This window comes from Mya arenaria, chromosome 3 (assembly GCF_026914265.1).
Source record: "Mya arenaria isolate MELC-2E11 chromosome 3, ASM2691426v1".
In the NCBI taxonomy this organism is placed as follows: domain Eukaryota; kingdom Metazoa; phylum Mollusca; class Bivalvia; order Myida; family Myidae; genus Mya; species Mya arenaria.
Genome location: NC_069124.1, coordinates 35119686 through 35147502, shown reverse-complemented (window position 1 = coordinate 35147502; position 27817 = coordinate 35119686). Strand labels below are relative to the sequence as shown.

Here is a 27817-nt window from a genome sequence, read left to right as displayed (position 1 = left end):
GCCTATCCAGCCCTAAAATTATCACTCCTTTCCAAAATACTTATCTATTGCTCTCCTGCCCTAAAATTATCATTCCTTTCCAAACAACCTATCTATTGCCTATCCTGCCCTAAAATATCACTCCTTTCCAAACAACCTATCTATTGCCTCTCCTGCCCTAAAATATCACTCCTTTCCGAAATACTTATCTATTGCCTATCCTGCCCTAAAATTATCACTCCTTTTCCAGCTACCAAATCACCTTCCTGCCCCAAAATACCATCCCTTTCCAAGCTTATAAGCCCCCCCCCCCCCTCACCTTTTGCCCCAAAATGATCACACCTTTCCTAGCTACCAATTTATCCCCACCTACAACAAAATGATCGCTCTTTTCCCTGCTATCTATTTATGCCCCCCCCCCCACCTGTCTAAATTTTCACTGATTTTACAGCTTATTATCAAGCCTCCTGGCCCAATATTATTTCTCCTTTCCTAGCTACATATTTATAAACAATTAGTACTGTATGTACCTAAAGGCATTATTATCAAGAAAAAACTATTTTATCGATTAAAATGAATTGTTTGTCATATTGCAGGGTTCAAATTTAGACTCGCATACTCGCAAAATGCAAGCAACATTTGCAAATTGCGAGTGACTTTTATTCAAGCTCGCAAAATTCTGCGAGTGGCTTTTTCTACAAAATGTTAAAAGGAAAGTAGAATAAACATGAACTTAACACCACTAAGTAGTCAAGTGTAAACAGCCAATAAGTGGCATGTTACACTACCTGTATAGAGAAGACAGTATGGCGTCACGCTCTAGTAAGTTTTCAAAAATAAAACAAATACGGAAAAGGCCAAGTATAATCTCGATTCATTCAGGGATGCTCAGAGATGTGCCCAATACAAAGTGAATACAAATGAAGTAATCACCTAGCTCAATCATTATCTAAACCCCATCAACCTTTTTTTATATATCCGCCCAACTGTCAAAGTGAAAAATGTCAATGGACAGCTTTGTTATAAAAAAGCGGCCAGCATCCGATGAGTCATCCGTACCCCAAAAAAGAATAATCCATTAACAAGTTCTAGTAGTCGAGTCACTCAAGATTGATACTTTTTAATATTCATAATATGTCTAAGGTGTAAATATCTACTTAATTAGACAATATTATAAGGGAATAAAGCAAATAATAAAATTGCAAGTTGATTTTTAATTTTGCGAGTTGCCTCAAAAATCACTCGCAAAATTTTGTGAGTGCTCTTCAAAGTTAAATTCGAACCCTGTATTGTATCAATATTTGCAAAGATCAAGTACAATTTTGCAGGCATTCTTGAAGTTATTTATAGCTACTAGTCACCAACCTCATTGATGTCTGCCTGTGTTCCGTCCTGCAGAACATGCAGAACAACATAGGGCAGGATGTATAGGGCGAGGTGCACATTAAACTTGATCACCGCACTGCAAGCACGGAAAACCTTGAATGGCTTACCCTCAGCACGCACCTTTGATAAGAGAAAGAAAACTTCTTAATCATCAAAAGCACTAGAATTTTAATTTTTTTTAAGAATCACAGGATTGCACACAATTTGCAGGTTGAGCTGACAAGCTATGTAACATGAAATATTTAGACAGAAAGCATACAATTTACATACAATGGAAAACAGTCAAATGTTACAATGTGTTGTGTGATAAAATACAACATTAAGTGATGACCTTGGAAGAGAGGTAGAGTGTCCATGTGCTGACCCAGTCTTTAAAGGTGCTGCCTTTACGAGAGCCATAGATCGGCTTGTGCAAGTTGGCCCAGTTGTACTGCGTAGGAGCAAGAATATACCTAAATGATAGAATAGCATTGATTGAACTGTTTGTAAGATATTTAAGTCTATTTATGGAAATAAAATTGTCCAAGTTGGCCCAGTTGTACTGCGAAGGAGCAAGGATATACCTAAATGATAGAATAACAATGACTGAATTGTATGTCATATATTTCAGTCTTTTTAAAGGAAATAAATTATCTAACATTTTCATTTACATGGATATTACACAATTTAGAGTTTTACTTAAATTAATATATTTGTTCATAATACAACTTTTTTCAACTGTAAAAAGACAGCAAAATGTCAGTTCGCATTTCATTGAAAAAAGCTAAAAAGAAATGAAGCCTCACTTGGTACTCATGAAGGGAATAAGTATTTCCTTGACTTGGGAGGTAAAACCATTCCAGAGCTTCTGCGTGCGTTCATCCTCACTTTTTTCCGAAATTCCGTATATCTGGAGCAGGTCTTGTAACGCGAGCGCGGAGCAGTCCTGGATACGAGGTTCAGTAGCCGCCAGGTATGATTTAACTACCTCATTTATCAGGGCAAAGGCAAACTTCTCCTTTAGAATGCTGTAAGCAAAGAATAAATAATATCTTAATCTAGTAAAATTACCTACTAATTATAGATTTGTTACAACTTAAAACTTAAAGACTTAAAATTTTGGAATATGGTCACAGATTTATCTTTCCTTTAAATTATAAATTGCATTTCCTATGAAAATATTCGTTTTTGTCTTTTGCTATGTTATGTTATGTATTATGATATTTAAGCTCGTCTTTATCAGACTACAGACCTATTCTGAAAGTTGGCAAGCTCCACCTTTGGATTGTTGGTAGCTAGTTCTAGGCGGCCGGGGTCGATGGCCCCACACTGGCCCAGACATTCCGCATACAACCCTTGGGCCCGGACATCACCCTCACGACATCCCTTCAACAGCTAAGAAGCAGGGAGTTTAAAAAACCATCATACATTTGTAAATAGCTCAATTTCAAATTTATGAACCTTGGATAAAAATAAAAGTAAAGTACTCAAAATCTTAATAGTTGCATTCACTATCAAACAACAAAGCACTGACATTCATGTCAGTACTCCAGCCAGGATTTGAAAATGGCAGGGTCGTGGTGACAGAAGAGGATAGGAGAGGGGGTGACCCTCTCCTGAAAGTTGGGTCTAGGCAATACTCCCTACCCCAAATTAATGCATTTATCTTCATTTTCTGGCTTAAACATATGATGTAAAATGGTTAAAAGTTATTTCTGGATAGTAAATTAAGCACAATTCCCCACAGGCACATTTCTGTAAATTTAATACTTATAAGATTGGGTCTTACCACTGATATGAGCCCAGAAACAAGCGGGCTTGCAGTTTCACTTTCCATCACAAGTTCAGAAAAGGCAACCTGAAATACAAAACTAGAGATGAAATATTTTCTAGATTTTTTTTTCTATTTTCTACAAAGTAAGCTGCAAGAAACATATGGATTACAAAAGAATTATTTTCCCTTAAAGTGGTCATAAATTACAGTAGATATGAATCCTTTACATAAGGGGTACCCACTCTTTCATCCTTGAGTAGTTTTTTCAGCTTGGAGAGGGCATGAAGGCGGACATCGAGACTTTCATGTTGGACTCCTTTCAGGGTGTGACGTAACTGACTCTTGAAGTCCAGTTGGCTGAAAATAGCAATTGAAATTTGTTGGTTAATGTTTTACTAGTTAATCATTGGGTAATGTTAAACACAAGATGATAGTCCCCGGACCATAGACTGGACATTTATGTAATAATTATACAGGAAAGAGGTCTCCTCAATATATGATTAGTCATGTTTGTAGAGGGGAGGCAAAAGGGATGAAGCCAGAAATAGATAATGATAAATGTAAGAGAAATCTATGCCCAAAAAGAATGGGTTTCCCCGATGAGTACCTGGCGAGGTTGTCAGTATACTTTTTGAGGACAGCGTTGGCTTCTGCCAGCTCTGGAAGGTCAGGTAGAAAGTAGATGTCATGGAACTGGCTCTTCATTGTCTCCCTGGTAACAGTGAAATTTATAGACAGAATGTTAATCTTAACACTATTTTAGCATACCACACATGGACGTTCTTAAACTTAAATACTTAGTGGTCTGACAGTCTGTCATCTCAAATAATTTGTAAAATGTAATACAACATTATCCATTCAACTATCCCACATCAGCCAATTAATGTTGACAGAACTTCAGCAAAGTATAACAGACAACAATTTCCAAAAAAGAATACATGTATATTTGGTAATACATTACTATTCACCTATTGTCGACAATCATGTAGTTGAAGATGTCAGCGACCTGTTTGGGCATCAGCTCGAGAAGAGGGAGGAGTGTGGCAATAATCTGGGACATCATCTGACCCAGGAACGGCAATTCCAGGCTACATGTACATGTATAGGAGAATAGGTCTAGGTTTGGAAATGATAGTTTGATATCAACATCTAAGTGGCCGTCTCATTTTACATGTTTCAACTCACAGTAAATGTATCTTTATATTTTAGATAAGTCTGCCATTTTAATTAGGTCTTACATTCACACATAACATTTTGTATATAAATTAAAGTTACTTTTATTTCCATAAACTTATTTAATGTTCAGGATATTTGAAATAAAACTACACTGAATAGATTCTCCATGACATCACAAACTGAGTTTATCAGAAATCACCTGCGAACAAAACAGTTCCATGCTCTGCACGAGATCTCGGTGAACTGTTCATCCTTGATCTGCAGGCCTATACGGAGGGTACTCATCACCTTGTGTCGGATTCCACTGATTATCTTCGATCCCATCAGTCGGATGATCGAGATCAAACTCTCAAGGGTCTGCAAGAACATTTCAGCCATCTTTTTACACAGATCTACTTCAATATAAGTTTAAAGATGCACTCTTACTCCCAAATAAGATTGACCACAAATAATGATTTTGTTTTTATATTTCAAAAAAGATGAATAAATGTCGAAAACAATGATTCAAATGAAGGATACTGAGTTTTAATTTGAAAGAAATGAGCACAAAACACGGTATTGCTACCTTATGAGACTAAAGTAGATCACAGTAAATCTTTTAGCATTCACCAATCATTTAATATTCTTGCGCTCTCTGCTATTAAATACTAGGTTACAATCTTGTTATCAGTAATTAATATTTTCCATAAATGCATTATTTAGTGAGTAGTTAAAGGTTTATCAGTCAAAATTAATGTTTGTTTTACAAGTGAATGTATTGATTTTGAATAAGAGTGTCACTTTAAACTCAGATACACACGATTTAGCTTTTGTTCCCTTCAGTAGATAAAAAATATGCACCACCCTAAAATGTTAATTGACTGACTAACAACCTCTTATCAAGTGGTAGTGCAACACTAATTTAACTACCATCTTTATACATATTGGGTCAATCTTATCATCCAGTGTACAACAAAATATTGTAAGATCATAAAGTCAGTTAAATTTCTATTGACAGTCACAAATCATATTGAAAGTTTTGCTTGTAAAATCAAATCCACTTTTCCTTCACTGTAAATAAAACTGTTATTTTCAAAATAGATATTAGAAATGTTCATAAATAATATTTTGAAATAGTGATCGTACTATACAAGTATTGATAGAATGGCCTCATAGTTAGTAACATATGCCTACAGTCACTTGTAAAAATTGTTTAATCTTGATTAGCTTTTAGGTTATATGCTTAAAGAATGACACTGATATTGATGCAATAGACCGCAAAGTTATGAACATATCTTGATCTCTTTGCTTCCAAAAAAAGAGACATGCTTTAAAAAACAGTTCTATAAGCTTACTGGTCTCTTCTCCTCCATTGGTATACTAGCGTTTAGAAGTGGTGAGTCAAAGTGTGCGAGCACCCCGAGAATTCTGGGCTGCAGATAGGCGGCCATGTCCTCATGAGTTGACACCACTCCGCCCTTCCAGTTCTCATCAAACGTAGACAACATCTTCAGGCCATTGAACACCTAGCCATGGAGAAAACAAAACTAAAGATGACAATAACAATACATTCATCATATCTCAAGTTGTAGATCGGCAGCCATGTCCTTGGTGCTAGACACCACCCTGCCCATCCCATTCTCACCAAATGTGGACAACTTCTTAAAAGGGCAATGAAAACCTAGTAACAAAAGATACACAAAAATGTTCAATAAACAAAAAAACAACCTTATCATAAGTTTTGAGTTTACTCATCATTATAAACTGACCATTGTAGAAGAACTTTGTTAACCAAAAATCTCAAGGAAGGGTCATCTGAATACTATTCTTTTGATTTACTTGTGAAGAGATATCTATATTCCATTGTTTTACTTGTTAAGATATATTTATTTGTTAAGATATATTTATGATATTAAGTATGAGAATGCGTATCTTGCATATGCAAAACTAGTTTATATGCAAAAAAACAAGTGCTTATTGGGGTAGTGGCCATTTTGATAAGCTCACGTTCAATTTTCGTTGGCATCTTGACAGGCAAAAAACGTACCTGAGAGAAGTTGGTACTAAGATGAAGCAACAGCTCATTGTGAACCCTCTGAAAATCCAGCCTCAACAGGTTGGGTAGATCAATGTTTGTCTCTCTCTGAAATAAAATCAAGCCAAAGCTCATTATGAACCCCCTGGAAATCCAGCCACAATAGAATGGGGAGGTTAATTATGGTATACCTCTTATGTTAATCATGACCTTCTGTCTGTAAACGTTAGGAAAAGTTTTATGCACAATAAGTTGAATCATAACACACAACTTAGGCAGACAATAATCCAACTTTATTTCTATGACTATGAAATGGTGGTTTAAGGGAATGGGGAAAGTATTCTTTCTCACCTGTAGATACTGTATGGCAGCGTGCAGGTCAGCCTCTCTAGGCTTGGTCCTCACCAGGTACGAGAACACAAACTTTGTGTTGTTCAGCAGCAACTTGCTTCGACTCTGTAAGATTTACCACAATGAATAAAATTGTATTATTATTCCAAAAAGGATGAATAAATGTCAAAAACAATGGTTCTTATGAAGGATATCAAGTTTAATTTGAAAAAATGAGCATAAAACACAGTATTTATACCTTGTAAGACTATAGTAGACCACAGTAAATCTTTTAGCATTCACCAATCATTTAATATTTTTGCGCTTTCTGCTATTAAATTTACGGATACATTCTTGTTATCAGTAATTAACAAGAGATGTTTGTCAAACATTATGCCCCCCCTGAGCGCCATGTTGTCAGGATTATATGGACAATTAAATGAAATATGCATGGACCGAAATGACAGCTGATTTGTTGCTGTTTTAAGATTATGACCATTAAAGTGTGAGGATAAAGTGTGTTATGACCGTCATGACCTTTGACTCTATGAACTCAAAATCCAGAGTCATCAGCTGGTCACCAGAAACCTAAATGTCAAGTTCGAGGGCCATGGGTGCAGGCATTGTCAAGTTATCACAAGACAAGTTTTTTTCGTTCAAGGTCACAGTGACCTTGACCTTTGACCCGATGACCCCTTAAATCATAAGGGGTCATCTACAAGTCAGATGCAACTCCAAGTCAAGTTTGAAGGCCATGGGTTCAGGCATTGTTGAGTTATCACTCGGACAACCTTTTACCATTCAAGATCATTGTGACCTTGACCTTTGGCTCTACGAATCTACTGGTCAGGCTTAACATCCATGTCAAGTTTAATGATCATAGGTTCAGGCATTGTTGAGATATCAGTGGGGGAAGATTTGTTAACTTTTTTGCGTTAAAGGTTACTTTGACATTGACCATGGCCTGATGACCCCCAAAGTCGATAGGAGTCATCTACTGGGCAGGCCCAACCTTCATGTCAAGTTTGATGACCATAGGTCCAAGAATTGTCGAGTTTGCTTTCAAGGTCACTGTGACCTTGACCTTTGACCCCTAAAATCAATAGGGGTCATCTACTGGTCAGGCCCAACCTCCATGTCAAGTTTGAGGGCCATGGGTGCAGGCATTGTTGAGTTATCACTTGGACAACATTTTATCATTCAAGGTCACTGTGACCTTGACCTTTGGCCCAATGACCCCTAAAATTAATAGGGACAATCTTCTGGCCGGGCTCAACCTACAAATCAAGCTTGAGGGCCATGGGTGCAGCCATTGTCAAGTTATCACTCGGATAACCCTTTACCATTCCAGGTCACTGTGACCTTGACCTTTGGCCCAATGACCCCTTAAATCAATAGGGACCATCTTCTGGCCAGGCCCAACCTCCAAGTCAAGTTTGAGGGCCATGGGTGCAGGCATTGTCGAGTTATCACTCGGACAACCTTTTACCATTCCAGGTCACTGTGACCTTGACCTTAGGCCAGATGACCCCCAAAAACCATAGGGGTCATCTCCTGGTCAGGCCAATTCTCCAAGTCAAGTTTGAGGGCCATGGGTGCAGGCATTGTTGAGTTATCAATCGGACAACCTTTTACCATTCAAGGTCACTGTGACCTTGACCTTTGGCCCAATGACCCCCCAAAACAATAGGGGTCATCTACTGGTCAGGCCCAACCTCCAAGTCAAGTTTGAGGGCCATGGGTGCAGGCATTGTCACGTTATTACTCGGACAACCTTTTACCATTCAAGGTCACTGTGACCTTGACCTTTGGTCTGATGACCCCCAAAAACAATAGAGGTCATCTACTGGTCAGGCCTAACCTCCATATCAAGTTTGAGGGCCATGGGTGCAGGCATTGTTGAGTTATCACTCGGACAAGCATTAAAATTATTTTACCATTAAAGGTCACTGTGACCTTGACCTTTGACCCCCAAAATCAATAGGGGTCATCAACTGGTCAGGCCCAACCTTCATGTGAAGTTTGATGACCATACGTCTAGGAATTGTTGAGTTATCACTCGGACAAGCTTTGGTCTACCGACGGACCGACCGACCGACCGACATACCGACATGCCTGTGCAAAGCAATATACCCCTCTTCTTCGAAGGGGGGCATAATAATTTCCATCAATGCATTATTTACTAAGTAGTTTAAGGTTTTTCACTCAAAATTTATGTTTGTTATACATGTTTATGTTTTGTTTTTGAATAAAATAAGAGTGTCACTTTAAGAATATGATGTACACAGCAATTTTGTTAACTGGCATAAAAATTGTTTTTCAAAACAAGCAATACTGACTGCAATATCTAGGTGTGTAGCAATGAGCTTGACGAGGGTGGATGCTGCAGGCGTCCCCTTGCTCACCAGGTACGGGACTATGTACTTCTTTGTGCCCTACAGCGGAAACAAATAACACTATCACTATATTATATCAATACTTTAAACAGTTAATTATCAAGGCATACTTATAAGCATAATGCCTTAGAGAGCATTGTTATCTAATACCAAGACTCGTTTATTTTTCTCTGTTGATCAAATAACATTACTCAACAAAAGATTTTGCCCAAAGTTACAGTAGTTGCTTGTCATATGCCCATTGTCATTGCAAACATATGTACCAAGTTTCATATTAATGTTTTTAAAACATTTATTGAGATATGGCTTAAGGTTTAATTTTCTGCTAACTTATGTCTGTGAGCTAACGCCAAAAATTTCAATGACATCCATACCAATGCTATAACAATACTTAAGAATTGTTTGTAATCACATTTCAGAACTGACAGGCAATCAAAATGCTGAATAATTTTATTCATTTCTTACATTTTTTGTATAAAGAAAGATCCATCTCCAATGTCAAACAGGGAAACACCGAGTTCTGCCTAACACAAGTATACATCTACATGTATAACAAGCACTCTTCACTTGCAACACTAAGAATGTACAAGTAAATGTGGAGTTGAAAAACTTAATTAACTGTCACATTTTATATAAAGAGTCACTAGCAACAATAGTTTCAGCCCGCAACCTTTGATGCATGTTCATCGATTACTTACTGAAAGGAAGGTTTTCACATCTGGGAATCCGAGGACACGCGAGACTTCTGTCAGGATATCATCCGCAGACTTTCCCATCTTTCCCGTCTGTGCATCATGCATGGCATTGACAAGAAACTTGCACACATCGTGTCGACATCGCATGAACAAGTTCTGAGTTTGCGTATTCTTGTAGTCTGCTATGTCCTTCAGCTTCATGTTCATGGAGAAAGGAAACAGGATTTAATACTAGATGACAAAGCAGTATAACTATTCGCATTGAAATATTTTTTTTTAAACCAAATTATCACGCTTAATAACAATAAAACATTGAGCTGGGTTCTAACTAGGCTGTAATTTTACAGAGTACATGTTCTGTACAAGTTTCTATACTTCCTGTCAGGAGCGCACCTCTCACCATGGCCTTGACCTTTGACCTTATAAACAGTTAAGGTCATCTACTGACCATGACCTATGTGCATCACAAGTTAAAGGACACTATAACAAGGCATTCAAAAGTTATTGATCAGAAATGTAAGTGTGATGTCAACATTGATGATTTCTGACAAGGTAAACACTATATGACTGCCATGCTTTAAAGGTGATACAGAAATGTGCACTTTATTTACCTGTTCATATCCAGTTGCAGCCACAAGGGGAATAGGAAGTAACATGCTTTCTAGTAGGAAGATGATGACTGTGACCAGGAGTTGACCCTCCCATACTCTGTTTGTATATATGAAAGCAAATAAATAGATGCATATTTTCTTTAAGAACATAACAATTACATGAACAGGGCAATTCTAAACAATGAAACCATTTTGTAAAGCTTAACCCTAGTGGTGTTAAAAGATTTTATAAAATGCATTACTTAACTTTAAATGCAAAGATATGAATAGGAAAAGAGACAAACAGTTGCAGAGTTAGATCAATACTCATCACCAACAAATCTCCAAACAAAAATATCAAATATACCCATCTGCTCTTTAATACTATTGCTGATACCGCTACTACTGACCTGCCAAGCTGCCATTGAAGCATAGTCAGCAAGAAGTTGCCTGTGTAACGAGAGCACTGCAGTGCAAACACTAACGCTCTCCTGTTGTTGTTGGTAAGTCAAACAAGGGGTTAATTTTGAAGCAAGAGGAATGAATTTGTTATAATTGTGCCTGTTTTCACAGCCAAATGTGTACTTAGATTCATTCAATACTTTGAAGGCGTTTTGGGTTATGGCCAAGTTCGAAGATCTGCATGCCAGTACCAGCAACGACATCAAGTCTATGACAATATCTCAACCTCTTTCTTAGAAAAACCAACCGCTAAAAGTCTATCTAGTAAACATTACTACTGCCCACCTGCCGAGCTGCCCTATGGTCAGAAGCAGTGTCTCCTGTAGACGAACATTGCTATCTACTCGAGCCTGGGTAAAAACGTCCTGGAGTTTGGTCAGTACAAGGTCGCTGGTGTCGTCTGACCCCGACATCTCCTCACCACCAAACACGTGCTGCACTACCTCACTGGTCAATAAAACGTTAATGTTAGCATAACTAATTACACTTGAAACATTTGTGTGATACAAAATGTCATAATCAATATCATCATCCCCAAGTATGTGCCATATCTTCAAAAAGACCTCTGACAAAGAATGGAAATGAAATGATTTTCTGTGTAACTTTTAACAATGTTTTCATTTTTTATGTGTTTCATAATTCTGGTTTCAATATCATGGTGTTGTGATCAATGATACATGTATGTGAGAATGGTCAACAGTTAACTGCACTGAATTATCTCCTATAAATGGTTTTAAAACTTTAACGTTTCACCGTTAACATCCCATTTCCCTTTGTGGATTTAGTTTCTTAATCTTTCCAAATAAGTACTAAATAAACATTACCTGAATGCCACTCTGATATCATAGTCTGTGTCCTCTACAAACTTGAGAGCAGTAGTTAGGATGTTGATGGTGGCAGCATTGTTCTTGCGTACTCCGATGTGTCCAAACACATATCGCAGGCTCTCTATAAACACTGAAATTGAGGATGTTTGGTTTTACATTTAAATCTGTTTAATTAAAAACAGCAGTTTTACAGACTTAACCATATGTCAGATTAAACTTCATTTATTTTACCACCATTGTGCAGAAAGTTTTATTAACTTCTCTGTTGGCACAGTCATCAATGAGTCTTATCTTGTGTTGTGGGGGAAATCAGAGCACCAACAGAAAACCCCACTTGTCTGGCATGATTGCCGACTCGCTTTCTCGCTTCCAGATGACCAAATTCCGACGGTTGGCCCCAAACGCGGATGCAAAGCCACAGCAAGTACCGGACCGTCTTTGGACGGTCTTCAACGCCGAGCCAATGTCCTTTTGCACAACGCGGTAACAGAAAACACGAGAACAATTTATAATACTTCTTTAAACGCATGTGAGGGATTCCGTTCCGAATATAAGCTCCCTTGTTTTTGGCCCATACCAAAGCATAATATAATATTGTTTATTGCATATTGTCACGAAGCAAATTTTGTTTCAGGTACAGTACGCACTTTCATTTCGGGTATCAATTTTCATCAAAAAATTTCCGAATATTCTTGATATTTTCGCTGTTAACAAGCTGCTCGAAGGCTATTCACGAGCGATGCCACAGGTCAAGGACGCCCGGCGGCCCATTACAAAGCCTATTCTCGTTTCAATTATTGATGTGCTGCATATTGTTTGTTATGGTTTATATGAAAGCAGGCTATTCCGCGCAATTTTTTGTCTTGCTTATTTTGGATTATTTAGGATAAGCGAATTAGTATCGCCCGGCAAAGCCTGTTTGTGCAACCAAGCCCGCGTTGAAGACATTCGAAGTGCACCTGATTAGATGTATATTGTAGTAACCCTATTAAAATCCAAAACAAGCCAAAATGGTCCCATAATACCAGTCAGAGCAATGCAAGAATACTTGGCAGTAGCACCTAGACGGGTGGCTGCATTTTCACATAGGAATGGTAAACCAGTCACACGAAAACAAGTAACAGCAGTCTTACATAAATGCTTGAATCGCACAGGGCATAATTTTTTCAGTCCCACAGTTTCAGAATCGGACGAGCAACTGACCTCTCGGCGAGCGGGATGTCTATAGAGGCCATCGCTCAACTGGGTCGTTGGTCATCTGACTCATATAAACGTTATATAAGACTTTAAGGCTTATCACATTCAGGATTTTCTTTATTTAAACAGAGATTTGGGTGCTAGGAGACTCCATTTCGCGTTGGGTCGGTGTTCGGGCGCATGCGAGGGGCATTCCCAATCTAAAACTCCAAACTACGATCGGCTGGTGGGGGGTTGGCGGCCTAACCTGGTCCAGGTTCAGGCGGACGGTGGAAACACAGGTGTTATTTGGTACCCTGCCAAAAAATTATCTTAATTCACCTTGGTGGCAATGATATCCAGAATGACCCTCTAGTTAAAATATGTAATGCCGTCACTAAGGAAATAAAATACTTAAGATCAGCCTTTCCCCAAGCAATATTAATTTGGGTAGATATTATCGATAGACTTCAGTGGAAATTAAATCCTGACAGTAAAGCAATGGAGCGAAAACGGGCTCGTATTAATCGGTATGGTAGGAGCTGGGTCCGTTCTACTGGACGGTTCGATACGCTAGTGCTTGACATTGATACGGAAACACCTGGGTTTTATCGCCAGAACGGTGTTCACTTGTTTAAAGTAGGGTTGGAGTTTTATCTAGACGCACTTAAGGACGTCATCGCGAAACATCTTTGATAATACAATTGACGCAAATATTATTATCTTCGCTGTTTTCATCGAGCAGAATTTTGGAGGATAAATTTTCATTAAAAAATTATTGTGGCGTAAAATTCTACAGGGGGTGTGAGGCTTATTAACTTCTATGCACTGTTATATAAACATTTTGAAAGCATTTATTTAAAAAACATTCAATGGGCTGTGGATTCACGCGACGGTAAGAGGGGCTAAGGGTCCAATGTCCTTTCCGTAGTAAGGAATCCTAAACCCACTTTATTATATTAATGTAAACATTCATAAATTATAATTAACGCATTACGTTACATACGTTGACGTTGGCCTTACGTGGTATGTGTTGTGTATCCATGTGTTAACGGCTGGTGGTATTGGTTTGCCAGCCAAGTGTCTATGTTATGTGTAAAGTGTGCAATCGCACAGGTGGTATAATATATGTCTATTGCCCAGACCTACATGGCCGGCTGTTTACTCAGCCCTTTGACCGTGTGTCAGGTTTGGGAGTGCCGGTGGTATTTGTTTGCAGGCATGTTTTGTGTAAACTGTTATCGTTACGGCTGTGACACCAACTATGTTAAATTAAACATTTCATCACACCTCAATTCCTGGCAGGGTTTTTCGTCACGTATCCGCGGCCTTGACGCCACTCAATGTTTTATTTACTAAATGACATATCAAATATGCTGGTGTTGTTACTCGTAATGAATAAAAAGAACTGAAATTTTAATTCGTTTTATTTATTTCGCATCATAAAATAATAAATAATTATTTCTGGATATAAATAATTATATTTATTTATTTTGGGTAATAAAATGATTTATCAGTTGGTTCATGGTATCAGAGACTGTTTTCAGATTCTGACCTGGGCATATTTTAGGTTGAGAATGAATCAGTAAATTACAGTTAAAATATGGCTGACTACCATTATTTTAAAATTCCTATGCATACATGTAAATCACAAATGTTTACCTTTGCGTATATGCACACTGTCTGACTGTGCAAGTTGCATAAATGGCAGGAACATGTTGGCGTCTACCAGGCGTGGCCGCTCTCTAGGACTGCCTGTCACATCAACCACTGAGGAGCACAAACAATGGCAATCATAAAAAGGTAGCAACCAGCCATTAATTATAAGAAAGTAACCCAGACAGAGACCAAGTAATCATGATGTAAACCTCTAGAAAGGAAAAAAAGAACCTACTATGTGTGTACAATGTCAGAGGTAAATATTCATAAAACTTCTCAGAATTTTTTTATATTTCTAACAATAAATGATAATGTGATCTAGTGGTATAGATGTAAGTGCATTGAACATAGGCTTATTTATTTATTCCAAACATTTTTATGATTCATTTTTAAACATAACAGCCTTCAATTTCTTTATATCTGAAATGTACATGTATGTAACTGAAGTAACACAAAGGGTCCATACAATCAGAGCCATCACAAGAAAGGCAGCCAACAGAGATGGCAGTGTACATCGGCCTCTCCAAACTGACAACGGGACTCCTGAAATAAGAAACCATGTATTGTGGGAAACAATCAATAGAAGATAAGCAAGTAAGTTAAACATGAATACTCTCTATCACTTCAAAACTAGACTTATCATGAATTACATGAATACTATCTATGCCAACCTAATTAAACATATCGGACAGTAACTACATTAATATTCACTGCACCAACCAAACTTGACACATCAGAAATTACATCAATACATCAATCAATCAACCATACCTAGCCATCCAAACAAGACATATCAGACCCAAAAGAAATCTTGAATCAGTTGGAGTATTGTGCATGTCCTTTAACATGCAAAAAACTTGAATGGATTTAAAAAAAAAAACACCCAGAAAATATCATTTACAGATCACTGAAACACACCATGCTTTTAAAGAAAGCACTGGCATACAAAAGATACATGTACGTAAGTGCACATGTAGAAAAACTATGATAGACACTTACTTGTTAAGGATGGCCTTCCTACTGACAACACATGCCAGATGACCAACAATTCCAGCCAGAGCCTTTTGTTTATCGTCTGACCCATCGCTAACACAGGAACTACAATTGAAATACAGCAACAGTATCATGTAAATATTTGTAAACCAATTACCAACATGAACATTCAGTCAGGGCTATTCCATTTAAACATATAAACCACTGGGGGAAGGCACTTTTAAATTATACCCCCCCCCCCCCCCTACAAATGCAACTTTACCCTTTGGGGTTCCAAATTAGGGAAAAAGACACCCTCCCATGTACTAGGAAAATAACTGCCTTCCTATATGTTTTACTGGAATAGCCCTTAGATAATCACTACATAAATTTTCTGTAAGTCTGGAATGGTGCTTTAGCTCTGAACAATGCCGAAATTATTTTCATATAATACAAGGGTTAACATGTATAACAGAAAATGCTTATATGGTCTAGTGGTATTGGTGTCCACTACTCTGTCCACCTTTCAGACAAGAGGTTGTGGGTTTGATTCCCACCAGCGATACTTTCTTATGACATCTCAAAAAGGACACAAGTTAGAGAGCTCTCTACTCACTGAAGGAGATCGTAGACAAGGTGGTTGGCATTAGGTCCGAGGTGGTAGAGTAGGTTAGGAAACGACTGGATGGCCCGCACCTTCACCAAGCTGCCACCATCACACTGTCCAATATATATGAGTTTAATGGTCAAAGCAATAAACAGCAATGAGCACAAAACCAAATGCTACAAGATTAATGTAAGGTGAACAAATTTCAGAGTTATTCAGTACAAATAGCATATAGCTTTATTCAATGTATCCTTACCAGAGCCTGCCTGAAGATGTGCACCCTCCACTTGTGGGCCACATCCTTGGGCAGCAGGGCCAAAACACCCACACACTCTGCACTGCATTGCTCATCTGGGGGAGATAAAAACACTCATATAACTCAATAATCTTTATCTAAATCCCTGTCACACTGTTATGACTATAGCTACAAAACTGTCACATGTTAAATGAAAGTGAAAGAGATGTGGGCATTTTTCCACCAAGTGATACATGTTTATGATAACACTTTCCATGCAAACTGTCTTTAATGTCTCAAATTTTAATCATTTTTTTAAGCTTCACCTGACACCACTTACATCAGAAAACTGATACTAAGTACGCAACTCACCGAGCTTAGGAGCAAGGACGTTAGTGACCTTGACAATTCCACGGGGGTTGGCTGGCTTCAGGTCCACCCAAGAAGGGTCATTCTGAAACATGTATATAAATGGTTCTTGTACAAAAGACATCAATAGTTGTAGGTTTAAACATTTTAGTACATAAAACCATTGTAGATCAGATTAGTTATTTCCCTCTAATTTTATGAAGGAACAAATCTAATCTCAAATCACCCAAAACTTAAAATAAAAATTGTAGACAAGCAAGCTATAATGTTTCCTAAAATTTACCAAAAGCCAAGGTAGGGAGGCCATCCATCCAAATGTCTGATTCGTTTCAGCGTCAAACTCAGCTGCATCTAAAATTAGCGCATTGTTATCACTTGTAGTCACTTATAGTCTTACAATTATAATGGAGTTTTACTAATGCATGAGATCAATGACTTCTAACCATACATGTATAATACATATATCTTCAATCTGAAACATTGGAGTACTTGTTTATACCCAAACATATCACATAGTAGTTTTATTCAGTGATAAAGGAGCTGTCAAGCTTTTTAATGTGATGGGGAACTTGGGCAACCATCATTATTCAAGACTGATGCATTCAGAAACTGAGAATGACCTAGAGTTTTGTAATTAAGATGTATTGCCTGTTGAGAGAGCCCAACACTATTTTTCAAGAAAAGGTCACCTTGACCTTTGACCTACTGGCTATAAAATCTACTGATCATGGCCAATGTGAATACCGATGTGTAAAAACTCTATAACAAGTCATTCCTTTCAAAAATTATTGATTGGAAACAAAAAATGTGACACCGATGACAACGTCTATGGACAAAATAACCACCATGTGTCTGCCATGCCACAAAGGCGGCACTTTATATTGTAGAAGTTTTAAGCTAAGCAACTGATACCTTGTACAGCTAGAAGTGCCCCAATAATTTTCAGAATCCCTAGATAAACATGAGTGACATCTGCTGCAGGAAGGTCTTTTTGAGCAGCAAACTGAAAACAAACAGTAGTCTAGCTTATAAAAGTTTCTATGAAGTATCAATTACAGTATGGTTATCATCTTAGCATGACTAGTGAATTGAAAAAAATATACCCTAAAAGTGTTAAGACACTATATATGATATTCATATGAGTTTTGGAACTATTATATATGTACAGAAGCAAACAACTTTCACTTTGTCAAGTTGAAATACATCACATTCAGCTTCAAAAGTACATTTGTGTTGTGAAAATTCATAATATTTTTTTTTTACAAAGGTGGCTTACGTTTCACTAGTAGTTTATCCTACCTGTAGTGTTGTGAACATGAAGCCACATAAGTCATTAACATGCTCCTTGTTCAACCACGATCCAAACTCACTATACTCCTTCTGTGGCCTGATCAAATACACAAAAAGAAGTTACAGCAAGTGGAAATTTTAAAATGTACTGATAGCTTTATAATAAACATGACGCGAATGGGATCCCTAGCTCTCCTAGTCACTTATCGGAGGTTGTTTGTCCAAGGTGGTCAATGTAATCCATTGGTGAGTATAACTCTTTTCGTTGAATGACAACCAGTGTTGTGTAAATTAATGATTTAGTGTACATTAAATGATAAGTGTAACAAAAAATTGTTATTCATACAAAATTTACTGTTCCAATACAATTCTTTATATTGTTCATAGAAAAAGGCCTGAACAGGTAAAAAAAGGCTCTTAAAAATGTATTAACCTTAACACTGGAGGATGGAGAGTTTCTTGTCTGCACATATTGATGCAGCAAGTGGTAACTTCTATAATCATTTGTACTCCTTCGACTGCCCTCACATCCACCTGCAAAAGGATCAACTATTACTGAATGTGACTGATAAGCTTCCAAAAGCCCCAGCTGAGGCTCACCGGTAAGGTACGCACATAAAGTATGGCAGCGCAAACATCCTACTACAGCAATGTATGAGTGAGCAGTGCTCACTCACATTTCCATATTCAAACCATTGATAGCCAAGGAAATCCACAAATATGCTTAAAATTGTTAAACACAGGCAGTTTGGCACCTGGTTTTCTTCTGTGAGGAATGTGTGCAGCTTCATCATCAATATCTTGTATGTCTTACTCTTGTTCGGAACTTTGGGCGCCAACAACACAGACCCATCAAGCTTCCTGCAATGTAATATTAAAGGCAGTTTTTGTCACCTAAACTTTTTAGCATCATATACATGTACATATACGTGCCATTCACTTGTCAAAGTGGATCAAACCATATTCTTTTGGATGTCATAAGTTTGATGATAAAAAGCTGCAGTCATATTAAAAGTACATCATTTTTCAGCATTTCCTATTTGATTTATTTTAATATACTCAGACACTAAATGGTCAAGTTTTTTTTACCATTTAAATTCAAAATTGTCGACATAGAAATCTTGGCAACTAAAATGATTACCTTTTTCTTGCATTTCCGCTAGCTTTAGGTGTGTCACTGTGGAAGAGAGATATCCCCTCCACACTTGTCTGGTTCCCCATTAGCTCACACAGGACAGCCTTGACCAAACAACCAACCAGGTACTGGAATCAACATGGACATTTTGATATCAAGTCATATCTATAGTACCTGCATGTGAATGCAAAACTCGCATTAACGATGGGCAAAAAAAAGAAATGCCTTGTTAGATCTTTATATTAATTTACATCACTAGACTTGTATCTTTATCAAAAATACAATAACCAGTTATTCACTGGTTTTATATAAACAGATAGAACTGAAATATATGAATACCTTTGAAAAATTAGGTTCTTTAAGGCATTTAACAATACCTGTAAGTCTGTTGAGGTGCCGATCTCATTGGTGAGTGCTCTCACTAATCTGCTCCGGTGGGGCATACAGATGAAGCTCAGTTGGTGTTGGGTAGGTAGGGTTTCAAGGATATTGGCCATTAAGGAACCAAGGGCTGCCCGGAGCCCATGCGTCTTAAGTCGCCCAAGCCCCTCCTCCTGCAGGGTCTCCCCGAGCCCCTCCAGGAGTTGCTCCAGGCCCCGCAGCCCCAGGTTTGGGAACTCGCCAGTACTAAGGGCTACCAGCTCTAGCAGCACACTAGCTGCACTGTGCTCAAACTTCTTATGGTCACTGTAAAATAATTTATTCTATATAAAAACAAGGATTTCCAATGATACACAAATAATTCTTATTCTTAAAGTGTAAGTGAATTGTTGTGTCATACAGACAATCACATTAACATAAGTAACAAGAAATGCCATAATGCAACGAAACCAGGTTTTCGATGATTGAAAGGAGAACTTTAGCCTTCATTGTGAAATTCAGTTTCAACTGTTTTGTTTTTGTTTTTTAGTAACAGTGACCTTGATACCAGGGGCACCTCACATAATGAAAGGCTTCCATAAACTCTCTCTAAATACCAAGTTTAGTCAATATATGTCAACCCTAACTAAAAAATTTCAGGTTCAACCTTTTTTCTATTTTTAGTAACAGTGACCTTGACCCTAGGGGCCCCAAACGCAATCCTACGAAAGGTCTCAATGAACTCTTCCTAAATACCCTGTTTGGTCAAGATATGTCAACCCTAATTGAAGTTATTCAGTTTCATAGGTAAGTTTGACGCCGCCTGCCCAGCTGCCCTCCCGAACAACAATTTATGTTGTACTAATTACCAGGTTTCACTATGTGAAAACCTGGTTAATAACTGGATCTTAATGAAATCATATTGCAGGCAAAAAAAACAATATAGCTTGGCTATTTTTGTCTAATTCTATCCAAAAAACAATCTTCACAAACAGAACAAACTAAAGAGGTATTTCGTAACAAAATTAGGGAAAATATCTTTTTGAGGTTGAGATTGGGGCTGAAATTGGACGGCTGCCCTGGTGTAATTAAACTTTAAGATAAACATTTGAAAAGTACTAAAATATTTTTTTAGATTTAAACAAAGCCTTTCATCCAGAGGCATTCATTTCACTAGGTTCTAAATTTGGCCCTGATCAGTTTGTGATAAACTGTGAATATTAACTTTCCACACAAACCTGTCTTTCAGGTCAGTCACAAGTGGCAGTCCCGTGCACAGGAGCCTCACCATGGCAACAACGCAGTCAAGGAAGAAGTTACACAGCTCAATGTCTGTGATGATGCGGGGACAGGAATGCAACAACACACAAGCTAACCGCAGAGACTCCTATAAAAAAAATGCGAATCATGTGCAACGATTCAGTCAAGGAAAAAGTCACACAGTTAATTGTCTGTCATGAAAGGAATGCAACAACACATCAGCTAGCAGCAGTGACTCCTGAAAAATTGTGAATCACGTGTATACAACATACAGTCATATGAAATAATCATACAGCTTAATGTCCAGCATGACACTGGAAGAGGAACGCAACAACACACCAACCAGATGCAAGGACTCCAGCATTATTGCGAAATGATTTCACAAATCATGGCTTTACATGCACATTGCAATGAAAACAAAAAAGAATTTAATTCTGCATGATCAATTTTCACTTAAAAGAAACAAATGGATTGTGAATTTTTGAATTTGAACAATTATGGTAAAAAGTAATTATGCTTAATGGGTTTGTACATTGTTGGTGGTTTCAGTCCTTTATAATCTAAAATTTTAGGCTTGTTGTTTGCAAGTTTAGGATTCATTTCTGGTTAACTGTAGTACAGGAATCAGGCCTTAAAACTATTTTTTTATAGTTGAATGTTTTACTGTTATGAGAAAGGACTGATTTGATTTTATTTTAAACTAAAGGGTGCCCCTATCTCAGTTTTATGACTCACAGTTTTCAGGCTGACCTCGCCAATCTCCAGCTGACAGCACAGGCTCTCCAGTAACGCTTGAGCCTCGATGATGGGGCAGAAACTACCTAGGTCATAGCCAATGTCACATAGAACTTTGCTGGAGAATAGAAAGAAACACACTAAAGAACAGAAACAGTTTCTAAACCTTTCAATTTCTATAACAACATTGGTAAACTCTATCACCAGGGACGATAAAATACCAAAAATCATGATCCTGAAAATCCTAAAATTAAGTTAAGAGTATATGGTTTCCAACTCAAAGCAGGACTCATAAAATTGTTTAAAAAGCCATTTATATCCATTTCAAGATACTACTTATTATTTTGAATGCAAATTCCAAGGAAAACACATTCACAAATTAACAAATAGTTTTAAATTGAAAGCTCTCAATCAGATTTCAGGATAAATGCTGAAATTTATCGGCACTCTGATATTTGCGCAATTTATTTGTTATCTATTTATTTTTTTGAAATGTTTCAAAAGATGGACAATTTTCAAAACACAAAGTCAAGGCACATTTCAGATATTCATTTACAAACCAATTGCCTTGTATCATGAAAATTAAGGGTGTGATTATCATTGAGAGGTTGCATTAATATTTCTTACGTGAGGTTAAGCTGGAGTTGTTCACAATATTCCACATCATCCACATTCAGCTGTGCAGGGGTCAGTACAACTTCACACTGGTTTGACCGCTAAAATGTGTCCAAAAATTGCAATTGGCTGGGTGTGCAAAATCTTTATTTTTCTACTTCAAGCTTCATTATTGGTACCATAAGTCATACATACCTATGATTAAAATGAACCATCAGTACACTAATAAAGTTTTGCAAACTTTACGACAAAGTGTCCTACCTCAGCTGGTTCCTGAAGACTCCTCAACACAAGGTCCATGTCCACAGGCAGTCGTTGCAGCTTGGCTGACTCCAGTTTCCCTCCGAACATCTGCTCACTGATCTCGACCAGATCTGTAACAGGCAGTGTTAGATAAATGTTTAAAATTCAGCCTCAAAGGTTTTAGCTCATCCGAATTTCTTTGTGCTTGTTTCTGATGATAAAAGCTAATAGTTAATAGAATTACACTCAAGTCTGTTTCCTAATTCGTTCACGCTAATTAATTTAAGGTTGATTGTGAAGACAGCTTTAAACTTCGGTCGCCATGGCTGGGTGATTATTAAGCGTGTCAGACAATGGATCTGAGGGTCTGTGGTTCAATCTTCACTTGGGAGCTTCATCAATAGTTAATACTGATTATCACTAAGGAATTTTAATGGTTTCATAATCACATGTGAATAGCTAGTTTTAAAACTGTGCAAATGTTCATCAGCATACTAGATAAAGTTTTACAGAGCTTATGGTACTTGTTCATCATTGCAATGTAAAAGTAATCTTAACTCTACCGTAACCTATAAACAAATAATTCACTAGTACCAATAATGCAGTGGACAATTTCCCGCAGTATCTGTGCAAAGTAGTACACGTCACGTGACTTGATGGCCTGCAGTAGTTGCACAATTATCTCCCTTGTACGCCCATGTATCCCCTCGCAACTTGTGTAGCCCAGCAACACCAGGATTCGAGATAAATACCATCGCAAGTAGCCTGAAATATCATCAGATCAGAACACTTCAGTGACATAAACATGAATATGACCAACAATCAAAAACTGTAAAATCATCTAAAAAAATCTCTGTTTTGAGAATAAGATTTACCTCACCACAAAACTTAAATATGACAATAGAGATAACATATTAAGTATAAATACATCAACTTGTTCTATAGCATGTTTTTTCAAATAAGAGAATAAAATTAAACCTACTTTGTGTAAGGAATTCTTCATCAACAGTGTTGCTGATTGGCTTGTTTAAGGGTGGGGTATTAGGAGTGGTGTGTAGGGGTGGGGAAATGAAAACCTCCCTCCGCTGTTCCAGGAATATCTCACAGAACTGTAGTAGCGCCGTGTACTCACTGTTAGAGCCGCATGACTTTAAGGACTCAGACACTGACAAAATATTGATTTACATCATTGATTACTGACGTAATATCAAATTTAGCTCATATATGTAACATTAATTAATATTATTTTTCTCACAATTTCAACATTCTACCAGAAAATTCAAGAAATACTGTCATGACGATGATAGCAATAGTGGTCTAGTGATATGTCGTGTTCGGTGCTCAATTCTCACCCAAGAGGTTGCGAGTTCAATTCCAACATTCTCTAAAAGGAGTGTTTTTACTCAAGAAACAAACACTCAAGAGGAATTCATTTGCTTTTTTTTCAAAATTAAGCTTAAATAAATTTAATAGCATAGACTTGAATTAATGTAACTTACATAGGTTCAGGGAATTCTCATCCAAAATATTTACAACATACTCCAATTGAACAAATTGCAATGTACATATACATGTAACAATGAGTTTTTCACCTTTGTAAATGTCTGACAAATAGCTCTCCAGGAATCTCCCAAGAAATGCTCGGCATTGATATACATTGTAATTGTCGCTATTGCTTCGGAATCTAGGAAAAACATAAATAATATAACTTAACAAAGGAGAAATAAAAATGTTCATTAATTCAAGGTGCATATTATGTGTCATTCTATTTTTTTATGTTTGTCAAGCTCACATTAACTCTATACTTTGGAAACAAGTTACAGTTACTTACAAAATATAATACGTAAAAGTAATGTTTTATTTATTTTAATCAAAAGCAAAATAGTACAATTATAAAACAAGAATAGAAAATAGCAACATACTTGTTGATGAACTCCACACTTTCTGCTAACATTGTCATTGTGAAACAGGGCTTTCATATGACAATCTAAAAAAAAAAATGTTAAATTTAAAATGAAACATATCCTACTTAATTGTGACATTGTATGCTAGGCTTAAGACATATATAAATATATAACGTTAACAAAATAAAATACATGTAGCCAATACTCATTCATACATGCCATATTTCTTAGAGGCTTCCAGTGGGTATTTTGGTCTCCATTCCAAGGGATTTTGATATTAAATCAAATTTGTTTTATTACGCAGCGAAATTTAGGGCAATAAATACATTTATGATATAAGAATAAAAACAGAAACACTCTTATTAAAATAGTTTTTGGACTTAGTCATCATGGTCTTCTACACACTCATAATATGCATAATAATATTATCGATTCTTTTCACTGTCAACCTTGCGCTAGTTTTAAAAAGATAAATAAAACAATATATATATATTATTTTTTTTTAAATACAAGGGGATATGGCTCCGCCCAGCGGGGGACCAGGGAATGAGTATGAATTCCGGGGGAATAGCCCTGCTATATAAAATTCAGAATTTTAGCAAGCCCTGAAGGCATTTCCCCAGTGTAGGCTTGCGGGCTTGTGCTAATTACAATCACTTGATATATTACGAAGCAACGTCAACAGTCTGTCCGTAAACGCAAGTTAAAATTTCGTTTGTATACATTTTTTATTGTTCAAAGTTAAAAAAACACAAACAGATTAGAATAGTGCATGATTTGGATCAAAAGTTTTAAAACATTGAAATAAAGCTGTGTAAATACTATGACTGGTTCGCATATAAAAACAGAGAAGTAGTGTCCGAAGTGCAGTATCATGCTAAGCTTTATCCGAAAACTGGTATACTTTCAATGTATCATATCTTTAGATAAGAAACCAGTTGGAAGTTATTTTACCTTCAAAGAATAATCATAGATATTGCAGCAAAATAATTAGTGCTGTCACCATTTTTTGTCAATTATCAATAATAAAATGCAAAAAAGTTCACAAAGTTTCTCGCGGGATAGTTTGAGGCAGTCAACAGTCAACAGTTTTATTAGGTTCGCGAGCAGTCGGCGCCCAATGCGGAATCTGCATTCATCCTAATTAATTTTTGAAAGTTATATGGTTCATTCTTGTTCCAAAAATCTCACTTGTTTAAAAAAAATTAAAAACGATGATAGTCTTGGAATGATCTGGGTGGCATCTCGAGGCTTGAATCACGCGTCAGTCCCAAAACAGGACTTGCGCCATCTCCACCACCAGAACATACACCACCAGAACTGTTGAGAGAGTTGAAAGAATAATCTGGGAGATATTTCGTGGCTTGAATCAACTGTTCATCAAGTTCTAAAACCGGAAATGCAGCATCTTACTACCAGGCTGCCACAACCAGAAATGCTGAGAGATTGGTGACATTTTCGTGGCTCGAGTCTACACTCTCGAGGAAATGCATGTCACGCCTATAATTATTCCGGTATGGCGAAGAGGATAACTTGAGCCTTGTCAAAAGTCTGATGAACGTCATAAATGACCTGGTCCATATTACAGAAGCATCTTTATGAAATATTGTACATTTTCCTTAAATTCAACAATTTTGTTAACGTACTGTTTTATTTCACCGGTAGAAAGTGTTATGCTTAGTGTATACTCTGCAATTAATATATAGAAACTTTTTTTTTTTAATTATATTTTTTTTTCAAGAAAAATAACAATTCTAATATTTACATTTAAGTTAAATCATATCAAATATTTCTTAAGATCCTTCTGTAATACGGACCCTGATGGGACAACAGCAGCGGGAGTCCGCCCTGGGTAGGGCCGCATGGCCCTCGTCCTCGCCAATAGCCGGCAGGACAGCAGGGTTGGCCACCGACGACAGAGAGCATGAACCTGAGGAAGAAAAGGCCGCTATTGACGTGTTCCTTCAGCGTGATGGTAGAATAGAAATTGAATTTGGCCGGACTCTGTCTGAAGCGAAAACAACCGTCTACGCTGACATACAGTGGAACAAGGTTACACTGAGGTAAAATTGACATACATGTATGTTGACACATCTGTTTCAAGGTTTGCTATAAATAATAACATGGCTGCAAAACCTCCTGCCATTTCTGACTTTGATAGTGTTGATATGCTAAACTGGCAAAATTAACCGATGAGAACGCAAAAATGCGCGAAGCAAGCAGCGAGGTGAAAACTGAGCTTCAGGAGAAACTACAAGATATCGAGGAAACAGTTCCTCGAGATGAGTTCAACCCTGAAACAGTTACTACAGTTGAAGAATTATGTGGCCCGAGCCAACCAACGGCTAAGATCAAGGCAAAGGAACCATCAACCTGTCAGTACAAAGAGACAACAGTCAGATCAGAAACAAGGGAAGAAATTGACCTTGAAATAAATGACACCGAGATAGTGCCTGCTTTGAGAAGAATCAGTGTTGCCTTTGACAACGATCTAGTATCAATGACAGATTGAGACATTGAAGATTTCAACGGAGACGAATCATGAAACAGTTTGAAAGAAATCGATGAGAAGTCATTTAGAGATGGTGATTTCTGAGAAGACAGACAATGGCCACATATTTGAGGAAGACCGTGGCACCCATAAACGAATAGAATAGAAGACACCATGTCCGAAGATATGTAGCAGTATATAGTTAGCAATTAAGGGGCGACAAGCCATTTTCATTCTCCCCACAAAAACTGGACTGCCACTACGAAATGATGTGAGTCAACAAGTTTGAAACCTGTTTCAAAAACAAGTTAAACTAAGCCAAATCAGAAACTTACGAAACATCTTGCAAACAGCACCTTGTCCTCTGATCATGCAGGACGACGACGACGACGACGACGACGACGATGATGATGATGATGATGATGATTAAAGAAATAAGAATCACCGCTCATCCACAGGTGATTCAAAAGTATTACAAATCTACAGTAATAAATATATTATAATGCCCCAAAGAGAACCCGAGTACATTATTATATATGTTTCGTTGTTATCTAATATTTAATTAATTATATTCTCGACAACACTTCTGACTAGCAGACCCAAACGAAAGGCAATTCTTAGCGGGAACTGTTAAGCAGTTTTGTTAAGATGTCCTATAATATATCTATGGTGGTCACAGCTAGGTGTCTATATATATATATGCGATAGAATGCGAAATCCAATGTACCGCAAATATAGTAGTTTCAGTTTCATGATAAATACAACAAATATACGAGTAAGCTCAACACTGGACTTCTATTCGGGGTAAAACTTAAAATATTAGAATGTGTATGAACAATTGTTAATGCATCGGACCATTATTCCGACTCGCTGGCTCCGACTTAAAACGACATAGGGCAAAACGGGGTAGGGAGCTCCAAATCCCATGTGAAATAAACAAATTGTAAAAAGGAATGCTTTTGTGACTGGCAAATATTATAAGCACAGCAAGGAGGAAGGTGTTCACTGAGGCGTTGGGATGGGTTCACCACATATAAAATTGGGTAAACACGTGGGTTCCAGGGGGATGGGAAATACATTATGTCCAAAATGCACCATTTCGGACTAGATATTGAAATTGTAAAAAAGAATTATTGGATGAGTACCCTCAACCCCGCT

At 37.4% G+C, this 27817-nt stretch overlaps 1 protein-coding gene across 3 annotated transcripts in view; it reads right to left on the bottom strand.

The window, feature by feature from the left end:
• LOC128228674 (serine/threonine-protein kinase ATR-like) overlaps positions 1-25243 on the bottom strand; it is a 44381-nt gene extending 19138 nt beyond the window's left edge. For 2 of the 3 annotated variants that reach the window (XR_008259964.1, XM_052940117.1), the window contains exons 1-39: positions 25123-25243; positions 24187-24251; positions 23857-23948; positions 23247-23429; positions 22859-23029; positions 22283-22395; positions 22034-22122; positions 21407-21524; positions 20650-20798; positions 19429-19738; positions 19058-19179; positions 18672-18777; positions 18350-18450; positions 17926-18013; positions 17539-17629; positions 16910-16977; positions 16630-16711; positions 16279-16373; positions 16032-16135; positions 15443-15541; positions 14910-14986; positions 14447-14554; positions 11606-11738; positions 11067-11228; positions 10341-10437; positions 9733-9924; positions 8978-9073; positions 6660-6764; positions 6321-6416; positions 5629-5799; positions 4494-4651; positions 4087-4206; positions 3726-3830; positions 3361-3475; positions 3134-3202; positions 2597-2739; positions 2151-2372; positions 1697-1817; positions 1345-1485 (exon numbers count right to left, since the gene is read on the bottom strand). Coding sequence is in view for 2 of the 3 variants with exons in the window: in XM_052940117.1 (XP_052796077.1) it covers positions 1345-1485; positions 1697-1817; positions 2151-2372; positions 2597-2739; positions 3134-3202; positions 3361-3475; positions 3726-3830; positions 4087-4206; positions 4494-4651; positions 5629-5799; positions 6321-6416; positions 6660-6764; positions 8978-9073; positions 9733-9924; positions 10341-10437; positions 11067-11228; positions 11606-11738; positions 14447-14554; positions 14910-14986; positions 15443-15541; positions 16032-16135; positions 16279-16373; positions 16630-16711; positions 16910-16977; positions 17539-17629; positions 17926-18013; positions 18350-18450; positions 18672-18777; positions 19058-19179; positions 19429-19738; positions 20650-20798; positions 21407-21524; positions 22034-22122; positions 22283-22395; positions 22859-23029; positions 23247-23429; positions 23857-23948; positions 24187-24224 (4650 nt within the window). In the remaining variant the exon portion in view is untranslated. The remainder of the gene's footprint in view (positions 1-1344; positions 1486-1696; positions 1818-2150; positions 2373-2596; positions 2740-3133; positions 3203-3360; positions 3476-3725; positions 3831-4086; positions 4207-4493; positions 4652-5628; positions 5800-6320; positions 6417-6659; positions 6765-8977; positions 9074-9732; positions 9925-10340; positions 10438-11066; positions 11229-11605; positions 11739-14446; positions 14555-14909; positions 14987-15442; positions 15542-16031; positions 16136-16278; positions 16374-16629; positions 16712-16909; positions 16978-17538; positions 17630-17925; positions 18014-18349; positions 18451-18671; positions 18778-19057; positions 19180-19428; positions 19739-20649; positions 20799-21406; positions 21525-22033; positions 22123-22282; positions 22396-22858; positions 23030-23246; positions 23430-23856; positions 23949-24186; positions 24252-25122) is intronic. The other variant, XM_052940119.1, reaches the window with a different exon arrangement.
• Between the last annotated feature and the right edge of the window lie 2574 nt (positions 25244-27817).